This window comes from Leuresthes tenuis, unplaced genomic scaffold (genome assembly GCF_036924035.1).
Source record: "Leuresthes tenuis unplaced genomic scaffold, fLeuTen1.0.hap1 SCAF_12, whole genome shotgun sequence".
Taxonomy (NCBI): domain Eukaryota; kingdom Metazoa; phylum Chordata; class Actinopteri; order Atheriniformes; family Atherinopsidae; genus Leuresthes; species Leuresthes tenuis.
Genome location: NW_027325366.1, coordinates 32095293 through 32113100, shown reverse-complemented (window position 1 = coordinate 32113100; position 17808 = coordinate 32095293). Strand labels below are relative to the sequence as shown.

Sequence of the window (17808 nt, the reverse complement as noted above, 5' to 3'; positions counted from 1 at the left end):
CAGGCTCTGAGAGTTGGAACTGATCCTCTTTGTGGCTCAGTTCCTTCAGTCCAGCGTTGAACTGGACCAAGTTGTTAAAACAGTGGGATGAAAAGTGTTTGCTGCACATTCACAGTCTTTAGCTAACTCTGCTGGAACTTTAGCCTCAGATATAGTTTATCCACTGGGCTCTTATATCCTCTGAGGCTGCTGCTGGATGGAAGATGCATGCTCCTCAGTACAGCTGACAGCAGAACATTTCCACCAGAAGCTGGCTTCATCCGTCCAGCAGGGTGGATGTGAGTGGGCGGGGCTTAGTGGAGGAGGCGGGGTCAACGTAAGGAGTGACGTACTTTAGAAATGAAAATCCGAACGACTCGTTAAATCAGGAACTTTCAGACAAAGGGGAACTAAATAAAAACCAGGGTTGTGTTTTTGGGGAGTTTTACACCTGCTGGTGACTTCAGACGCCCTGATATATGCTCCCAGGAGCAGGAATAAGGGATTTCTCCACATTATGTGTCCCTTTTCAAAGCAAATCTTTCGCTGTGGATCCACGAAGCTGATAAAAAACTCAAAGAGTTGACGAATTTAATCGCAACAGTCAATTTTCTGACTTTAGTCCTGTTTGTCCTGAGCGCTGTGTGAGTGTGGTGGCACCGATTTCTGTCCTGTACTCTGGATTAGTGGCTGTAAAACCATGGATGTGGACGGCTGTGCAATAATCTATTGTGGTAATCTACTGCCAATGTTCTGAGGGATCATTAGCCAGATCATGGGATCAGATTGGGGCTGGATTATGCAACCACCAGGTGTTGGTCTGTTGTGTGTTTGTGAGCACAAGGTTAACATGTTGGTCATCGGATTGAAACAGTGAGTTGAAGAGCAGGCACTGATGAACGACAGAGTGTGTGCAGTGTTTATGGATTTCCACATGAATGTCCCAGTTTATCACGAGCATGTTGCAGCAGCTGAAGGTCGCTGGGACAGAAATAAGCCTCCAGTTTCTTCTACTGGTTTGTAATGAGCAGGATCTCATTCATCCAGCTGCCCTGGTTTAACTCTCAAAGAGCCCCATCTCCGTCTCTATGGAGAGACAAAACAGAGAAAAGAACAGCAAAAGCATTAATATTTTTTATTATGAAGGTTTTAAACCCTCAAGAGCCCCTCCCAAAAAAACCAGATGGACTCCACATATTTTACAATCTGTCCCTAATCACAGACTTGTTGGAGATTTTCTCCACTGCAGCGCAGTGTAAACTGAACACAGTATGAATTTGTGTTTATATCACTGTAATGTTGTATTTTTATTTAGATTATATATATTTTTCTTTGTCAATAAAATAAAGAATTCAATTCAATAACACTTTATTAATCCCAGAATGTAAATGACATCACTGCATTATTGATTACTATCAAAGATCAGCTGCTGTTACAGACAGAGAACCAAATTAAATATAAATCAGCTGAAGTGCAGCAGAGAGGAAGGTGTGGTAGGAACCTTCAGAGGTCTCCATCAGGGGGTTGGGCTGTTGTTTCTGTAGCTTAGCAACAACTCAGCTGATGATGTCACACACAGCGTCAGCAGGTAACTCAGGTGAACTCTCAGCAGACAACATGGACAGAAACTCACAGCCAGCAGTTCAACATCTGGGCTGCAGAGACATGTCCAGGATTCCACCATCTGTTGTTAACCAGCTCTGTGATCCTCCTCCTTTACTGTTAGCGCTCTGTCTGCAGTCTCTGTCTGCCCGGATAGTCTTAAAGCAGAGCAAAGAGCTGTTAGAGTTGTTCCTGCAGCCAGGTCCAGGATTCCACCATCTGTTGTTAACCAGCTCTGTGATCCTCCTCCTTTACTGTTAGCGCTCTGTCTGCAGTCTCTGTCTGCCCGGATAGTCTTAAAGCTGAGCAGAGAGCTGTTAGAGTTGTTCCTGCAGCCAGGTCCAGGATTCCACCATCTGTTGTTAACCAGCTCTGTGATCCTCCTCCTTTACTGTTAGCGCTCTGTCTGCAGTCTCTGTCTGCCCGGATAGTCTTAAAGCTGAGCAGAGAGCTGTTAGAGTTGTTCCTGCAGCCAGGTCCAGGATTCCACCATCTGTTGTTAACCAGCTCTGGGATCCTCCTCCTTTACTGTTAGCGCTCTGTCTGCAGTCTCTGTCTGCCCGGATAGTCTTAAAGCTGAGCAGAGAGCTGTTAGAGTTGTTCCTGCAGCCAGGTCTCTGCCTGATATTCCTGCTGTGTCCTCATCAGGGCTCCAAGCTCGTCCATTTTATCCACCAGAGATCTCACATTTCCCTTGATGATTAAAGGAAGAAATGGTTTAAACTTCCTCCTTTTCCTCCATTTTGTTCCTGCTCTGCATCCTAGACGTCTCCTCTTTAACTCACCTGGATTTGTGGTCTTATTCCAGGCATTAGTTGGGCTTTTGAATGCTCAGTTAGCTCCTCTGAACATGTTAACAACTTTCCTGTTGCCATGGTTATGCATCATAACAGAAAAATAGCCAGAGTTACCAGCAGAATCCTTCCAAAGCAGCTCAGCATGCTGCCTGCAGGGCGGCGCCATTCTGGAAAGCTAATAGAAATGGTCAATAAATAAATAAATATATATATATATAAATATCTAAACAGTAAAATACAGTATTTTCTGCAGAAACTAAAAACTGTCTCTCAGTTTGTTAAAGGTCCTGAGTGTCGGGCGTAGCGTGGCCCAGTTTATAAACTGTCTCCACCTAAATACTCCTACTTATAAACAGTATCCAGAGGCAGAAACAGCTGATCAGTCATGTGACAAACATCTTTATTACTCAGAACCAGGGATGTCAGCCTGTGCAATTCGGGGATTTTATTAAGTGCATGTCTGGACATGACATCTCGTTCCCTCTGGGAGCAGTTGGGCTGTTTTCTGCGATGCTAATAAAGAGATTTACCAGTCCGTCTCAGTTTAGGGAGCAGCGTGCGTGGTCACATGACTTTCCAGCATGCAGCGAGGGCCGGCTGTCGATGGATGTCGAGCGACACAGAAATGAGGGTGCAATCAATCAATCAATCCATCAATCAATCACAGTACTTTGTTAATCCTGCAAGGGGAAATTCTCTGCTATGTCAGATGAGCAGATTTAAAGTTATATCTGACTTACATCAGCACCTCAGATGTAATTATTTATTCTGTTTAACTTAATTACTGAGAAAACAACAAGTTTTCAGTCGTTTTTGTTTGATTTTGTAAAAAAACGTTGGATTTCCAGTATTTGTTGCTTGCTGTTGAGTGATAAGCAGTTCAGTGATATCAGTCATTTGTTGGTTCATTTTCCCAAATAACCAAACAAGATGAAGCCTGATTTATTAGAATTTATTCATCATATTTATTCGATTTATTCTCTTATCAGAACTTCAAAAACTGCCTCGAAGGAGCAGGAAAACTGTTTTGTTAGTTTGTACTCGACATAAATGGAATAGAAACATTATCAAACTCCACTTGTACATTTGTAAAACGATTAATTAGCAGCCGATTTAGTTGTGAATCGTCTCTCTGATCCGCCTTAAGTGATTTATTGTGTTAAGATGCTCTGGTTTTGGGCGGCTGGTGGGATAAAACAAAGCATTGGGTCCGTTTGCACGAGGCTCGGTGGACATTTCGGAGTTAATTTCTTCAATAATCCGCTCGGGGAAACGGTTCCCTCTCCTCCCTGCTGCTGTTTTTAAGCTGCTGTGTTCCTGTGGTGGTGATGCAACAGAAAGCTCACGTCTCACACCTTGCAGTCTGTTTGTTTTTGTGTGTTTTTCTTACTGTATCCAGGCACTCGTGGCTCTACTTGAGCTCTGCGTGCAACATTGTGAATAGTTTACTCGAGTGAAGGGCCGGCTGCTGAAACCACTTCACTTGCTGTTTGTGGCTTTCCAACACAATGACCTATTGTTCCGTCTGCATTTGTTCTCCCTCATGCGTCCTGTGTCCTGACTCTTCCATCTCTCATCTGCCCTTTGAGGAATACGATTTTCATTTGCTGTGCTTTGTTTGTTTCTCCACTTCACTTCAAACCCATTCCCTTAATTCGTCTTGCCTGACTTATCTTGCATCTCCTCTTCCCTCCAGCTTTTGGTCCCATTTCTCTTCGCCGTCGCTCCATCTGTGCTGAGATTTTCTTTTTTTTTCCCTCTGGCAGTAGCTCAGAGATGGAGTGAAATGTGAGTTCAAGAGAGTGGAGAAATGAAACAAACCGGGGCTTAATGCAGGCGGTGGATTACGACTGGTTGATGCCCTTTTTTAGGACAAACGGAGCTGGGCATTAAAAGCTTTATGGGGACGTGGCGATAGTTTCCTGGATGCCGTCCTGCGGGGAGACGTTAAAGTGACAGGAGAGACTCAGACATGCAATATTCTCACAACAGATTAGTTCCGACAGCCAGGAGGCCGATGTTCCCAAATGCTGGAGCTGACCAGAGCATCACTAACAGAGCCGGCGTCCGCTACCGCCCTGATCTGTCCACCTAAATACCCGCTGACCTGCTTTCTCTAAGCTCATCTGCTCTGCCTCCTCGCTGACCAACTTCATATGAAAGACATTTAGTGGGACAGTTATGGGAAAACAAGACAAACTCACCTCTTTCACGTCTGTCCGGGTCCTGGGAGGAGGACAAAAAGCTGGAATTGGAAATCAATCTGTGTTTGTGTGGTGAAAGCAAAGAGGCAACGATAGTCAACTCTTTCCCTTTTTCTGCCTCTCCGGCTTCTTTTCTCAGAGGTAATCACTTCTGGGTTTCGTCCTTATCTGTCTGTTGTTTACTGACCTCGTCGGGTTTATTTCTCAGACCGCTGCAGAATCCTTAAATCAGAACTGCTTCTGGAAAGTTTTGTTCAAGTAGAAGTTCAGTTTGAAAATGCACTTTGAGTGTTAAATTCAAATAGGAGGGTTTGAATGAATGGAAAAACTCTGTCATGTGGAACAGTTCATTACACCCCAACATTTTTCACACCTTCAAATCCATCATGTCAGAATCAGAGGTTCCAGATTATGTGCCAAAGATTAGAGGCTTCTTTGGGAGTGATGGATGAATTTTTTCCTCTTTAAACCTCAGACATCCAGTGTCTGCTTTTATCTTTGCCACTGACATGTGATGTCATCACGCCAAGATCTAAAGAAGCTCTCAGAGCTTCAGAAAAAAGTCTGTAGGTGTGTGAGGCTGGCAAGAGATAAGTCTTCAAATGATTTTGAATGAATCCCACATTCCACTAAAATCAGCCACAGTTGGTCACAGCCCTTATTTTTTAAAATAAAACTGAAAACAGGTGCACCGATTTACTGAAACGTGCACAAACATGAACATAAACCCAGAATCTGAGGCAGAAACAGAGTTTTTATCAGTTCTGAGCAGCTTTAAAGTGAATCTCTGGTCTGAGCTCCTTTATTCTCCAACACAGCCTGAACCCTCTGAGACAAGCTTTCTGTCATTTCTTTAAGGAGTCTTCAGGAATAGTTCTCCAGGCTTCTTGAAGGACATCCCAAAGCTCTTCTTTGGATGTGGGCTGCCTTTTGTTCCGTTCTCTGTCAGATGATCCCACACTGCTTCAATAATGTTGAGGTCCGGGCTCTGGGGAGGATTCATCCCTCCATAAGACCTGTTGCCACTGATTTTCAGTCCACTTCTTGTGTCATTTGGCACAGCTCAGCCTTTTCTCCCTGTTTCCCTTCCTTAAGAACGGCTTCTTCACAGCCACCCTTCCATGGAGACCATTTCTGATGAGGCTTGGGCCAACAGTAGATGGATCAGCTGAAGGTCCAGATGCATCTCTCAGGTCCTGTCAGGTCACAGCTGGATTTTTTCCTCTTTCTTAAGGACATCACTTTCAGATCCTGTTCATCTGCTGGAGATAGTTTTTTAGGCCTGACTCTTCTTCTTCTGTCCTCCACTTGTCCAGTTTCCTCAAATGTTTTAAGGACACACTGCACACCATGCTGAGATATGCCAAGTTTTCAGCTAATAGCTCTTTGGGAATCACCTTGTTGCTGCAGAAATCCTATTTTCTGTCTGTCAAACTGTGTTTTCTTTGCTGTTTTTCATAGATGCAGCTAAAGAAATGGGAACAAATGATGTGTCTTTGTGACAGGCTGCTGGTAACAAAGTGCCTAAAGATCCAGTTTAAAACAGCTTCTTTGCTAAGTTGTCTGTTCTGTGTCGACACAACACTGGTTCATCCCTTGAGTTAGGAGCCTTTTTTCTGCCTGAATGACTCATAGGAAAAATATAAAGAAAAATGAGGAGTAACTCAAGACATTTGCCTAATATTGTAGATTTCAAACCACCAGAACTGAGTGCAAGTGTAAAATGGACTGAAAGTAGATATTTGTTTATTTTGTAGAAATCTAGGTTGGGCTGCATTAAAAACCCTCAAAACAAGTACAATTACAAAAAGGAAACCTGTAAATATAACTCACTGTCAGTTTCATGTATAAAAGACTCATGCAGGCACTACAGGGTAAATGTTGTTTTACAATTTAATTAATGTTGTTTTTGTGTGGGTTGTTGTTGTGTTGGTGGTGAAATTGTCAGATTGAGGTGCAGGACACAGTGGCTGTTATTTATTCATATCCTGTGGACAATAGATCATCTGTGAGCGACAGGAGGTATTCACATCAATTTTCCTGGGAGCCAGCAGGCTGCTGCAGCTAGTTAATCTGTCAGTTACTGTGTACATTTTCCTTTCACATGAAAACTATGACTGTTGACTAAATGGTAATTATTTACACAGATTGTTGATGTGAAGCAGCTCAGGGAGCCAACAAAACATCTGCTGGTGGTGTGGTTCTCGAACACAAACACGTGCTGTGGGTTTCATTAGTCCCTATGTTGATAATAATAATGCATTTTATATTCTTGAAACTCATTACTGAGTTTTTTTTTCTATAATTCGCAATGTACGGATCAGTTTAGAAATTGGTTTTTGAATGAAAATAAAGTGAGATATGATTTTAGAGGCTAAACCTAGAGTTTGAGCCTACTAATACATAATATTATGTAATTTATAATGTGGCTTTTAAACAAACCGTTGCTTCACATTGTCCATAATACTGCTTCCTGTTTAATAACAGCTTAAATAACAGCTTAAAGTTTAAGCTAAGATAGCTTTAACAATATAATATTAGCTACTTTATTAAGTTAAGTTTGCTGCTACGCTAGCTACGACAAAATTAATAGCCATGTTAGCCTAGACAAGATAATGCTAGCTTCTATGGTAGCCAAGATGCTAAATGGTTGTGATTGGGGTGTGATTATTGTACTTTAAGAAGTGTAGATGATGTTTTTTCAGTCATGCATGTACTAACTGCAGTAGAGCTGAAATGCAGGAGTTTGTTGACAACATGTTGCTTCACTGAATGGCTTGCTGTGTATTGTTGGTTGGCATGTTTACATCGCCATCACTTTACAGTATCATTAGTGTTTTTTCTGCCATGCTAAGGGTTAATTAGGTTGCTCTGAAGCTATGGTAGCCAAGATGCTAAATGCTTTTATGTTATCCTAAAGAAGACAAAAATTAGACTCCAAGATCTCATTAGGATGGAGATGCTATGGAGATTAGCAGCTATGCTAGCTTAAATAAGACAAATTTTAGATGCTATGTTAGATAAAACAAGACATTTTTAGGTCTTATAGTAGCTGAAACAAAATAGCAACAACCATTACATAAGTCTGTGTGTTGCCCCGAGGAACATGATGTTAGCCAAGCTTGTGTAGCCTAAGTAAGACGACATAAACGGCTACATTATTGTTTATTGTTAGCTTTTATATAGCTTCTTAAATCTTCATTTGTAAGTCGCTTTGGATAAAAGCGTCTGCTAAATACATAAACATAAACATAAACATACATTAGCCTAAACAAAATGGCAGCCAGATTCCATTAGCATTTATGAGGGTTGTTTCTAGGAAATTCCCATTAATCATCACAACAAGTTCTTTTCATGTGGAGGGGAAATGGGGTGTGATTATTGTACTTTAGGAAGATGATTTTGTGCTAACTGCAGTAGAGCTGAAATGCAGGAGTTTGTTGACAGCATGTTGCTTCACTGAATGGCTTGCTGTGTATTGTTGGTTGGCATGTTTACATCGCCATCACTTTACAGCATCATTAGTGTTTTTTCTGCCATGCTAAGGGTTAATTAGGTTGCTCTGAAGCTATGGTAGCCAAGATGCTAAATGCTTTTATGTTATCCTAAAGAAGACAAAAATTAGACTCCAAGATCTCATTAGGATGGAGATGCTATGGAGGTTAGCAGCTATGCTAGCTTAAATAAGACAAATTTTAGATGCTATGTTAGATAAAACAAGACATTTTTAGGTCTTATAGTAGCTGAAACAAAATAGCAACAACCATTACATAAGTCTGTGTGTTGCCCCGACGAACATGATGTTAGCCAAGCTTGTGTAGCCTAAGTAAGACGACATAAACGGCTACATTATTGTTTATTGTTAGCTTTTATATAGCTTCTTAAATCTTCATTTGTAAGTCGCTTTGGATAAAAGCGTCTGCTAAATACATAAACATAAACATACATTAGCCTAAACAAAATGGCAGCCAGATTCCATTAGCATTTACGAGGGTTGTTTCTAGGAAATTCCCATTAATCATCACAACAAGTTCTTTTCATGTGGAGGGGAAATGGGGTGTGATTATTGTACTTTAGGAAGATGATTTTGTGCTAACTGCAGTAGAGCTGAAATGCAGGAGTTTGTTGACAGCATGTTGCTTCACTGAATGGCTTGCTGTGTATTGTTGGTTGGCATGTTTACATCGCCATCACTTTACAGCATCATTAGTGTTTTTTCTGCCATGCTAAGGGTTAATTAGGCTGCTCTGAAGCTATGGTAGCCAAGATGCTAAATGCTTTTATGTTATCCTAAAGAAGACAAAAATTAGACTCCAAGATCTCATTAGGTTGGAGATGCTATGGAGATTAGCAGCTATGCTAGCTTAAATAAGACACATTTTAGATGTTATGTTAGATAAAACAAGACATTTTTAGGTCTTATAGTAGCTGAAACAAAATAGCAACAACCATTACATAAGTCTGTGTGTTGCCCCGAGGAACATGATGTTAGCCAAGCTTGTGTAGCCTAAGTAAGACGACATAAACAGCTACATTAGCCAAAACAAAATGGCCGCCAGATTCCATTAGCACTTACGAGGGTTGTTTCTAGGAAATTCCCATTAATCATCACAAGAAGTTCTTTTCATGTGGAGGGGAAATGGGGTGTGATTATTGTACTTTAGGAAGATGATTTTGTGCTAACTGCAGTAGAGCTGAAATGCAGGAGTTTGTTGACAGCATGTTGCTTCACTGAATGGCTTGCTGTGTATTGTTGGTTGGCATGTTTACATCGCCATCACTTTACAGCATCATTAGTGTTTTTTCTGCCATGCTAAGGGTTAATTAGGTTGCTCTGAAGCTATTTCAGAAGTTGAAGGGAAGCTTCCTTTGTGGTAAATACTCTTAAAGCTTTTCAGTACTATTAGTAGTCTCCAAACTGTGCGAGGCGATTGAGTTAAGAGGGGACTGGGCCTTACACAGGAGACATGGCCAACATCGCACATGAAATTACTGCTGTCACGCCACAATGAGTGCAGCTCATTGCAAATCAGTGAAGACCTATTAACGAGGCCTCCGGTACAAATCCGGTGCTGCAGCACGAATGGATCTTACCTTTACATCGACATTTCCTCTCCGAGCTGAGATGAGGCTGCCAGTCAAACTGCACATAACCGGAGACGGGAAGCAGAGATCACAGCAGATTCCTCACCTGTGCAGAGAAGCACGTTTTCTGCCGAATTTCACCAGAATTAAAGAAAATTAAACCTGTCAACATGTTCCAAAAAGAAACACCTCCTGATTATTTTCTAATTTTACAGATTAACGTTGTTAATCATTAAAAGATGCAAGTGAACTTATGCTTAAACTAACATTTTAATACCTCATTTTGTTCAAGAATCTAACTGAATGCAAAGATGTAAATGTTGAGTTTATTATCCTTCAGCAAGACAAAAAATGACCAAAACTTTGCATTTTGGAAGCAGTAATCAATGAACGTATGAAAAAAGGACCAAACAGGTGTTTCAGATACATGATAAATCTCTTTTTAGTCGAGTCTTTGATTAAAAACTAATGTTTGAAACTGTTTTGGATCTAATTGAATGAAACCTTTGCTGTGAGGAAACACATGAATGTGAGAAAATAAAAGCGTTACAGTGTTGAAGACGGCAGCTCGAGAGTCTAATTTTGATATGCTTTTATAGAGAAAGAAAGATAAAACTACAATTAGTTTAATTCCACCTGTTTTGAGACGGAAACATTGGATTTTGTGTTATTTTGTGGCCATTTAAGTAAACAACCTCAGAAAAATGACCAGATTTTATCAGGAAAAGGATAAAATAATAACGTCAGAGTGATAATTCAACATGAAATATACTGTGACTGCCTTATGTAAAGCGCCAGCAGTGAGTCAGATGGTGCAAACCTCTCTCTGCTTATAGATGCTCTCCACCTGCTCTCTTTATGGGATCAAACATGGTGCCACCTACATTAAATCCATGTTCATCTGACACATGATGTCTGAATGTACCGCACCGTTAATTGCACTGTGCCATAAATAAGATACTTTATGTAATGTACTTATAAAACTGCCCCTTTTTTTTATTTGAGAGAAAGATTCTGCAAATTATTTAACTTTAGTTCATAATTTTATGAACTACAATGATGTCATAACTGGTGAATAATGTATTTGAATCACTTTGAAACCATCAGTCGGGTTAAGTTCATGAAAATCATTTCCTGTGTGATGCGGCCACTTTTCAACCTGAATATTTTAGTGTCTTTAGAAACTTTTGGACCTGCACTACAACTTAAAACTCTCATTTTAGTATTTTTCTGTCATAGATTGGATGAGAAGCATCCGTATTTAACAGCTGACCCGCCTACTGTGGCTTTGGAGGAGCTGAATTTATTTAGCTGGGTTGTTGCTACTTTGCTGGCTGCTTTTAAAATGTAGAAATGTCTCGGTTTGACCTTGGCGTGTGACCTTGGCGTCTGATTTTTGTGTTTTCCCAGGATCCCTCAGTGCAGAAGGTGGGTGGAGGCAGGAAGAAGACGGTGTCCTTCAGCAGCATGCCCTCTGAGAAGAAGGTAGGTTGGAAATTCATTCCACAAACTCAGGAAATTTAAAGGACACTTCCGCTTTATTTAAATCTGTGTTAAGCTTTAGGAAGTGTAAATGAAAGGTGTTCTGGAGAGCTTCAGGAGGCAGGTTTATGATTCTTTTCATCCCTAAATGTCTGTATTGGAGGTGTAGAGTTAAGTCGCATTAAGTCGAAACACCGGATGAAACAAACCAGAATCGTGAGACTTTGCTGCACCTTTGAAGGCAGACGATAACGTTTTTGGGAACTCTTTCCCCAGGTGAGCAGTGCTGCCGACTGCTTGGCGTTCATGCAAGGCGGGTGTGAACTGAAGAAGATCCGGCCCAACTCCAGGGTCTACTGCCGTTTCTACACCTTGGACTCGGACCTGAGCTGCCTGCGCTGGGAGCCGTCCAAGAAGGATGGGGACCGGGCTCGGCTGGACGTCTCCAGCATCCGGGAGGTCCGCACCGGGAAGAGCACCGAGACTTTCCTCCACAACGGTCCTCTGTCCGAACACCTGGCAGAAGAAGCGGCGTTCTCCATCATACATGGCGATGAGTACCAGGTAAAAGCTCCACGCCGTGGAACAGAATAAAAATCTGTCTCGCCATCCAGCCTCTAACCTTAATCGCCCATCTCTCCCTGCAGTCCCTAGATTTGGTTGCGCTGTCAGCAGATGTGGCTAACATCTGGGTGACGGGCCTGCGCTACCTGCTCGCTCACCCCTCGATTATCGGAGGAGCCGGGGGAGGATTAGGAGGAGGCCCGGGTGACGGAGGGGGCGTGTCCGTAGAAGGCAGCCTTGGAAGCAAGATGAGGAGTGAGTGGCTGGCAGCAGAGTTTGCACAGGTGGATGAAGACGGCTATGGCATCGTGTCGGAGGATGTGGCGGTCGCCACCATCTGCAAACTGTGCCCGGGCATCAAGGAGGCCAAGGTAAGGATTTCTACAAAACTTAAATCTGTAATCTGTTTATTTGCTTTTACCTTAATTTAGCAGAAAAAGTATTTTCGGACGAAAATGATTGTTTTTAGAAGAAAGAAAGAATTCTTTAAAAGTTGTTCTGGAGTCAAAGAAAGACAGAAAGTTTATAGAATCTACAGCAACAGCTTCTGGAGCTTCTCCAACCAGCAGGTTACCTGCTGACAGGTGAGGGTGTCAGGATTGGGTATAAAAGCAGCTTCCACCAAAGGTTCAGCCTCTCCAACAAGGATGGGTCGTGGCTCACCGCTTTGTGCCAAACTCCATCAGAGAATCATCAATAAGTTCAGGAAATATTCCTCAGAGTCAGACTGTAAAGAACTTTGGTCTTTCAGCATCTACAGAGCAGAATATTGTGAACAGATTCAGGGAGTCTGGGGAAGTCTCAGTGTGGAAAGGCCAAGGACAGAAACCCCTGTTGGATGAGCTCGGAGCCCTCAGGCAGCACTGCAGGAGAAACCGTCAGGCCACCATGATCCATACAGCCACATGGGCTCAGGAGGAGCTGGGAAAAGCATTTCCACTCAACACAGTCCACGGCTGCATCCAGAAATGTGAGCTGAAGCTGCATCACACCAGGAGGAAGCCATATATCAGCTCTGAGCAGAACCACGGCCCAGTTCTCTGGACTCCAGCTCATCTCAGAGGGACAGAAAGACAGTGGACACGTGTTCTGTGGGCAGATGAGTCCACGTTTCAGCTGCTTCTGGGAAAAACTGCTGAGAAAGAGCATCCAGGCTGTTCTCAGAGAAAGGTTTAAAGCCAGCGTCTGTGATGGTCTGGGGCTGCAGCAGAGTCCATGGCATGGAGGGCTTCATCTGGGTGAAGGTACCACTGATGCACAGCTGGATGTTGGAGTTCTGGAGAGACAGATGCTGCCATCAAGGTGACTTCTGTGGTTATTTCAGCAGGACGATGCCAGACCTCATTCTGCAGGACTTCCAGCAGCTTCAGACACACAGAGTGTGTGAGCTCGGCTGCCTGCCTGCAGTCCACATCTGTCTCCTGCTGCAGATGTTGGAGCATCATGAAGAGGAGAACCAGAACAACAGCAACCAGGGACTGCTGAGCAGCTGGAATCTGGGATTCAGCAGGAATGGACTCAGATTCCTGTGAAAAACTGCAACAAAAGAAAAAAGCTTTTAATCAGTGAAACCTTTAAACTTGCAGGTATCCTTTATGGTAGAATGCTGCTGATTTGGAGCATTTTCCTCAGTGATAAAAGGTTTAGACCTCAGAGTTTAAACCAGATTCTGTTGTTTTTAATTCAATCTAATCCAGTAAACAGGAAGTGTGTACTGGATTATATATAGGAGGTGATCAAATATAAAGCCTTAACCTGCTTGGTTTTAAATGAGCTTTGTGGATCAGCAGAATCTGAAATGGACGCTCGACTCTGACACACCTTCCTCGTACACACAGGCAGAATCACCGTGAAAACATAGAGATAAAGTCTGTTCAGACAGGTGAGAAGATAACCGGTGAGGACATAGTTTAGCAAAGATGATATCAGAGAGGGAAGATTTCTGCAAGTATGGGCAGAGCTCAGAGGAAGGAGCCGACTAAAAGGAAGGCTGAGGAGAAACTGTGGCTGCATTGTGTTCACAGAGGGTCACTTTTATCCTCCTGAAAGTAGCTGATTATCAATTATTTGACCTGCTTTGTGCAGTGAATCAGGCTCTCTAATGGCTCGGGCCGCTGTCCTTTCCTCAGGTGCGTCTCCGTTTCAAAGAGATCCAGCGTAGCAAGGAGAAGCTGACCTCCCACGTGACCCGCGAGGAGTTCCAGGAGGCCTACTGCGAGCTTTGCACCCGGCCCGACGTCTACTTCCTGCTGGTGCAGCTGTCCCAGGACCGCGAGTGCCTGGATCCCCAGGACCTGCGCCTCTTCTTGGAGACGGAGCAGGGTCTGTCCCTGGCTACGACCGAGGGCTGCTGGGAGCTCCTGAAGCGCTACGAGCCCTCGGCCCAGGGCAGGGAGCGAGGTCTGCTGGGTCTGGATGGATTCGCTCGCTACCTGCAGTCCCCCGAGTGTCAGCTGCTCGACCCGGAGCACCTGGGGGTGTGCCAGGACACGAACCTGCCGCTGTGCCACTACTACATCAGGTAACTCACAGATATGATGCAGATCAGCTCAAACTCCACTGATTTAAGGTCCCAGACCGACCGGAAACCCAAGAACTGGGTCTTAAAATGATTTCTGGGCACATCTGAACAGAAAAAATCCAGAAAAGATCAGTTTTTAAAGCAGATTTTAGTTGACTCTTCAGCATCTGTGGATATTTACGCAGCTGTTAGTGTTAGTCGAGGAGGAAATTAAGTGCTTTTGTGTTGCCGAATGATTCTGCTGTGCAGTATAACTGCTTTTTGAAGGGTTCCCAGAATGGTCCCATGATCTCAAAATGAAAAAAAGTGTGTGTGTGAGTGAATAGATCATCTGATACTCACAGATCAGGTTGCATGTAGATTCCCAGCTCCACACATGCATAAAGTGCAGGTAGAAAACTGGCACATGAGTCATTTCAAAGTGGGGAAAAGCTCAGCTTTTAGCCACATTAACGTGGCTGCAGAACATGTCACCTGTCAGATGGTTCTGTTCACTCAGCACCACTAAAACCAGTATCACCAGTATAACTTCTCTGCTCTGATAGCTTTGGTAGCTCGTTCCACCCTCATGAAACCACAAAACTGGACTGAGCGGCTTGTTTGTCGGGCTGGCAGAACCAGACGAGGTTCCTGAGAGGAACACACAGGTCCAGGGAGGTGGTGAAAGTGAAATAAGACATTGGGAAATAGGACAGATGGGACTGGATAGTGTAGTTGTATGATTGCCTCCTTTCATGTGGGAGATCTGGGTTCAAATCCCCTGCATGAAAGGTATTACCTCCAGTAGGGGTCCTTAGGCAAGACCCCTACTGGACCCCTACTATCTCCAGTAGGGGTCCTTAGGCAAGACCCCCTTACCCTATCTGCCTACCTGTAAGTCGCTTTGGATAAAAGCGTCTGCTAAATGCATAAAGATAAACATTTTAGTCGGTTCTTAAAGGTGAAAGCAGTCCATTTAAGCTCAGATCTTCTCAGTTTTTCTGACGTTGTGAAGTGCAAAGAGACTTATTTTAGAGAAAGATGCGGAAATCATCGATGGCGACACCTGGTTTGTCTGAGATATGAAGAGGTGATGTCATATTGATGGTCAGATGACCATTAGCTTAGCTAAAGGTGGCGTTCCTATCTGTCATTGGTTTCTGATTCTTTGTGGTGTCTCCCCCAGCACCTCGTACCGGTCCTACCTGCTGGACGATCAGGTCCACGGCCGGGCAGACCTGGGGGGGCTGATCAAGGCTCTGCAGACCGGCTGCCGATGCCTGGAGCTGGGAATCACCGATGGCCCTGAGGGGGAGCCTCTGCTTGGAGTCGACTACGGGCCCGATATCTCCCGACACCACCACCATCACCACCATCACCACCACGCCCCCGTCACCATCCGCTCTGCGCTGGAGGTGGTCAACAAATACGCCTTCCTGACCTCTCAGTACCCGCTCCTGCTGTACCTGTGTCACCGCTGCTCTCCGGCCCAGCAGCGCACCATGGCGCACCACCTGAAGAAGGTGTTTGGATCCCGCCTTTACACGCCAGAGGCGCTGCCGGCCAGCCTGGGAGGGCGGGGCACCACCTTACCCTCCCCCGAGCAGCTGAAAGGACGCATCCTTATCGTGGGGAAGAAGCTCCCGGGGGAGCAGGAGGGCTCTGACGGGGAGGTGTCCGAGGAGGACGAGGAGATAGGAGGAGGAGGGCCCTTGGCAGGGCGCAGAATGACCATCCCAGGTGAGGAGGAGCTGGGCGTGGTCTTGGTGGTGCCTCCTCCCTCTCAACCCCGGAAGCTCCGTATCCACAAAGAGCTTTCGGACCTGGTGGCCATCGCTCGGACCGGCAGCCGCAGCTTCTACGCCCAGAGAGCCACCTACAAGCAGGCTCAGCAGCAGTCCCCCCCCAGCAGCCCGTCCTCTCCCGGCTCGCCGATGCCTCCTGAGCCGCCTTACTGGACCATGTGCTCGCTGGGCGAAGGGGAGGCCGGGCGTCTGACCAGCGAGAGCCCCGAGAACCTCGTCATGTTCACCAAGCGCACGCTGACCAGGGTGCGACCGAGCTCAGTGCGTCTGGACTCCAGCAACCCCAACCCGCAAGGGTACTGGAAAGGAGGGATCCAGCTCGTGGCCTTGAACCAGCAGACGCCTGGCGCCATGCTGGACCTCCACCGAGGCCGCTTCTCGCAGAACGGGGGGTGCGGCTACGTCCTCCGACCTGCGGTCATGAGGGACGAGGTGTCGTATTTCAGTGCCCACACGCACGGCTGCGTGCCAGGAGTCCCGCCGCAAACTCTGCGCGTTAAGGTCCAGATGCTTTTCTGTTTTTCACCAAATCTACGATTCATGTTGATATTTATCTCCAATAAAACTGAAACGGGTTGTGCTTGCTGCCATCGTACCGCTCAACCTGCAGTTTACCTTTTAGTTTCCACTCAAATCTACTTTAAACCTACAAAAATATAGATAATTATTCAATTTGGTCTATAATTATTCAGCTGATTTAATGAGATAAGCAGGATTTATCAGCCAGAGTAAAATAACGCCCATCAAACCTCAAAGGAAGATCAAACCGGAGACCGCTGAGAGCTCTAACAGGTAATTTGTGTAATTAGTAATTAAGTTTAAGCCTCTTACAAGTTCAAAAATATATTTTAGTAATATTTAGAGATTCAAACCAGCTAATTTTATGTGCATAAAAGCAAAAGTCTGGTTGTAATCTCATCATTCCACCATGTGATCCTGCTTTCTCCTGAACATAATGAGGGAAATATAGCTTATTTATGCGTTTTAAGCACCATATTACATATTTATTTATGTCTTATCCAGATAAAATCAGTGAGTGGTGTGTAAAACGTTTTATTTACAGATTGAATTCAGTTCAGTTTATTTATTTCGTCGTCTCAAAGCACTTTAAAGAGCAACTAAACCTGGTCGGTAAAGTTTATTTTAATCCAATTCACTTTAAAACGGTTCATTCTGACAATTTACAAGAGTTTGGAGTGAAGGAAACCAACAGATTGTTTCAATTCTTCAGTTTTAACAGGAAGAAACCTCCATCAGAACCAGAACCAGGAAGTACATGAGTAAAGAGCGTAGAGGGAGGAGAGGTGCATCATGGGAGCTCCCCCAGCAGGCTGGGCCTACAGCAGCAGAACTATGGGATGTTTCAGGCTCCCCTGAGCCATCCCTAACTATAAGCTTTATCAGAAAGGAAAGTTTCAGCCTGATCTTAAAGGTAGAGAGGGTGTCTGCTTCCTGAAGCCAAACTGGCAGCTGGTTCCACAGAGAGGGGCCTGATAACTGAAGGCTCTGCCTCCCATTCTGCTTTTAGGGGCCTGATAACTGAAGGCTCTGCCTCCCATTCTGCTTTTAGGGGCCTGATAACTGAAGGCTCTGCCTCCCATTCTGCTTTTAGGGGCCTGATAACTGAAGGCTCTGCCTCCCATTCTGCTTTTAGGGGCCTGATAACTGAAGGCTCTGCCTCCCATTCTGCTTTTAGGGGCCTGATAACTGAAGGCTCTGCCTCCCATTCTGCTTTTAGGGGCCTGATAACTGAAGGTTCTGCCTCCCATTCTACTTTTAGGGGCCTGATA

The 17808-nt window shown here is 44.5% G+C and overlaps 2 protein-coding genes across 3 annotated transcripts in view; both read left to right on the top strand.

The window, feature by feature from the left end:
* LOC140319785 (MOB-like protein phocein) overlaps positions 1–17808 on the top strand; it is a 220084-nt gene that overhangs the window by 115246 nt on the left and 87030 nt on the right. The window lies entirely within an intron of this gene.
* The window catches only part of plcl1 (phospholipase C like 1), a 101058-nt gene that overhangs the window by 51611 nt on the left and 31639 nt on the right, over positions 1–17808 (top strand). The window contains exons 1-6 of one of the 2 annotated variants that reach the window (XM_072397549.1): positions 4703–4723; positions 11078–11152; positions 11426–11713; positions 11797–12084; positions 13843–14234; positions 15400–16519. In XM_072397549.1, coding sequence (XP_072253650.1) covers positions 11135–11152; positions 11426–11713; positions 11797–12084; positions 13843–14234; positions 15400–16519 — 2106 coding nt within the window. In that variant the 5' untranslated portion in view covers positions 4703–4723; positions 11078–11134. Of the gene's footprint in view, positions 1–4702; positions 4724–11077; positions 11153–11425; positions 11714–11796; positions 12085–13842; positions 14235–15399; positions 16520–17808 lie in introns of those variants that run through there. The other variant, XM_072397548.1, reaches the window with a different exon arrangement.